General features: G+C 50.1%; 1 protein-coding gene across 2 annotated transcripts in view; it reads right to left on the bottom strand.

The window, feature by feature from the left end:
• Window positions 1-1,607: 1,607 nt before the first annotated feature.
• LOC102767948 (complement C3 alpha chain-like) overlaps window positions 1,608-2,769 on the bottom strand; it is a 24,777-nt gene continuing 23,615 nt past the window's right edge. Inside the window, exons 7-9 of one of the 2 annotated variants that reach the window (XM_015561353.1) lie at window positions 2,073-2,156; window positions 1,847-1,982; window positions 1,608-1,758 (exon numbers count right to left, since the gene is read on the bottom strand). In XM_015561353.1, coding sequence (XP_015416839.1) covers window positions 1,623-1,758; window positions 1,847-1,982; window positions 2,073-2,156 — 356 coding nt within the window. In that variant the 3' untranslated portion in view covers window positions 1,608-1,622. Of the gene's footprint in view, window positions 1,759-1,846; window positions 2,157-2,769 lie in introns of both variants that reach the window. The other variant, XM_015561352.1, reaches the window with a different exon arrangement.

The following is a 2,769-nucleotide window of genomic DNA, read 5'->3' as shown; positions in this document are numbered from 1 at the left end:
GGAAGACAGAGAAACAGATGTTTATTTTAAGGAGTTGGCTCATGCAATTGTGTGGCTCAGCAAGTTCGAAACCTCCAGTGAGCTAGAGATTCAGTTGAGTTGACACAGCATTTAGTCTGAAGGCTAGAATTTCTACACTGCTGTCTTGAATCCCTGTTTCTTCAGGAAACCCAATTTTTTTTCTTCTCTTCATCCTTTCAGTTGATTGTATAAGACCCACCCACATTATAAAAGGTAAACTACTTTTTCATATATATATTTCAAATATATATATAATTTCAGAGAAGAAGGGAGAGGGAAAAATAGAAACATCAGCGATGAGAGAGAATCATTGATCAGCTGCCTCCCACACGCCCCCTACTGGGAATTGAGCTGCATGTGCCCTGACTGGAATCAAGCTGTGACTTCCTGGTTTGAAGGTCAATGCCCAAGCACTGAGCCACACTGGCTGGGCTAAGGTAAACTGCTTTTAAAGTCAACTGACAATAGGCGTGAATCCTGTTTTTAAAATACCTGGGCCGGATCCGGCCCGTTTGAAAAGAATAAAACTAAAAAAAAAAAAAAAAAGAGAGACCGTACCCTTTTATGTAATGATGTTTACTTTGAATTTATATTATTTCACACAAACACTCCATCTATGCTTTTGTTCCGGCCCTCCGGTCCAGTTTAAGAACCCATTGTGGCCCTCGAGTCAAAAAGTTTGCCCACCCCTGGCCTAGAACCATAGGTGCTCAAGCAACACCAAACCCCAGTTGTTAAAGAAATGAGGACAACGGACCCAGGGCAGGAGAAAGGGGAAACAGGCAAGAAAAGAAATGAGAAGAGGGACATTGGGGGAGGGAGCAGCAGGCAGATGTCAGCTGGGACACCTAGTGAGTGATGAGGGTCTTTGAGTCTCCCCTCCATGAAAGTCTCTGGCTAGTGGGGGCTGGAGGAAGCAGGGGTGGGCTCTGAATGTGTTCCCCCACCATCCTGTAAGTGGGAGGTGGGGGTTTCTTGGACCAGGGGCTCTAGGGCCAAGTGGCTGTGCTGGGGTGACTTCCAGGCTGTAGGGTTTTTTCCACGACGACCGGATCCAGAACTCAACTGTCTTCGAAGATCTAGAGACTAGATGAGGCCTTTGGAGTCCCAGTTTCACTTTGCAACCAGCAGTTCCACTCAACATGGTGGCTGTCATTCCCACCCCACCACCCCGCTTAGTTCTGGTGATGCTGTGACCACAACAGACCCAGCACTGTCTCCTCAACTGCTGACTCATGCCTTCCCCTCACTCACTCAGGCTCCCCCACCGGAAATATCACCCTGCCTGCCCCTTACTGCCTCCTCCTGGGCACAGCCTCCCCACTGGGTCCTACAGAAGCGTGGAGGAGCCTGCTCTGGCCCATCTAGAAAGTGATGACTGGGAAGTGAGCCTAGAGGACAAAAGGGAATGCAGGTGAGAATGCCATTGGAGATAGTGAGCTGTGAATGAGGAGTATGAGAACAGGTGCGGATGCAGGTGAAAATATAAGTAAAGTTACGGGTAAGTTTACGGACAGACATGTAGGTGGGGGGCCAGGTGAGGATGCAAAAAAATCCAGGTTGATGTAGTTGAGGATACTGGTAAGAGAGGAGGCAAAGATTCAGATGAGAATGTGGATCATGCTCTCTCTGAAGCTGGCCAGGTCCCTGCACAGCTTCTTGTTCTCATCGTCTTGGCATTCGTCCGCTTCAGGCCACAGCTCTACCCAGGTGTCCTTCCCGATGATGTACTTGATGCTGGGGAGGAGGGACAAACAGCAGGGTCAGGAGGGGCCCTGGAAGGGTGGGTGGGGCGAGCACACACATGTGCAGGGTGGGCACTCACTTGGATTTCTCTCCCCACAGGTCTGAGGAGGGGCCCCATATGAGGTAGTGTTTCCCCTCCTGCATCTTCAGGGATGCTCTGCAGTTAACGTGGCTGATGAACCTGCGCTCCTGTTCAGGCTGTACCTTGTCGGTGCCTGGAGGAGAGAGAACGACGCTGAGCTGGGGTGGAGGAGGCAGGAGGAGGGAGGGGAAGACAGAAAGACAGAAGGCAGCCCAGGGCTGACCTGATTTGATGATTTGCTTGATGACCATTATGTACTCGTCATAATCATCGGACAGCTCCTTCCTGAGCAGAAGGGTCTTGTACACTGCAGGGTGGGATGGTGTGGGTGAGGGGGAAGGACCAGCATGAGTCATGGGCAGGCTTGATAGCAGGGCAGCCTACCTGTAAGGGCACCTCAAGCAGCCACATGCAGTCACACAGGGTCATACAACCACCATCTCACATAGTCTACCACAACCATGTGCACAGTTACAGCCACCCACAACTCATCCCATACACAAGGACAGTTACTCTTGTCCACTGTCACTCACAACCACTATCTCTTACACACAGCCACATATGGTCACACTCACTACAACAGCATCTCACACATAGTCACCTACAGCCTTGCACACAATTATAGCCACTCACAACTCATGGTATACACAGGGACAGCTACGCCTATCCACTGTCACCATCTCACACAATCATGGCTGTTTACAACCACACTCTCAGACATACACAACCACATCTACTTACAAACACCTTTGTTCACTCTCTTGCACATACCCAGCCCAGTCATAACCATGGTTCCCCAGCAAGCATGGCCTCTAATAACACACACACTAGTCACCCACAATCATAGCCTGAAACACATGGACCTGTGGCCACTCACAGCCAGTCACACACACAACCAAGACCACACCTGCCATCACATG

Source organism: Myotis davidii, unplaced genomic scaffold (assembly GCF_000327345.1).
Source record: "Myotis davidii unplaced genomic scaffold, ASM32734v1 scaffold9897, whole genome shotgun sequence".
In the NCBI taxonomy this organism is placed as follows: domain Eukaryota; kingdom Metazoa; phylum Chordata; class Mammalia; order Chiroptera; family Vespertilionidae; genus Myotis; species Myotis davidii.
This window is presented reverse-complemented; position numbering and strand designations above follow the sequence as displayed.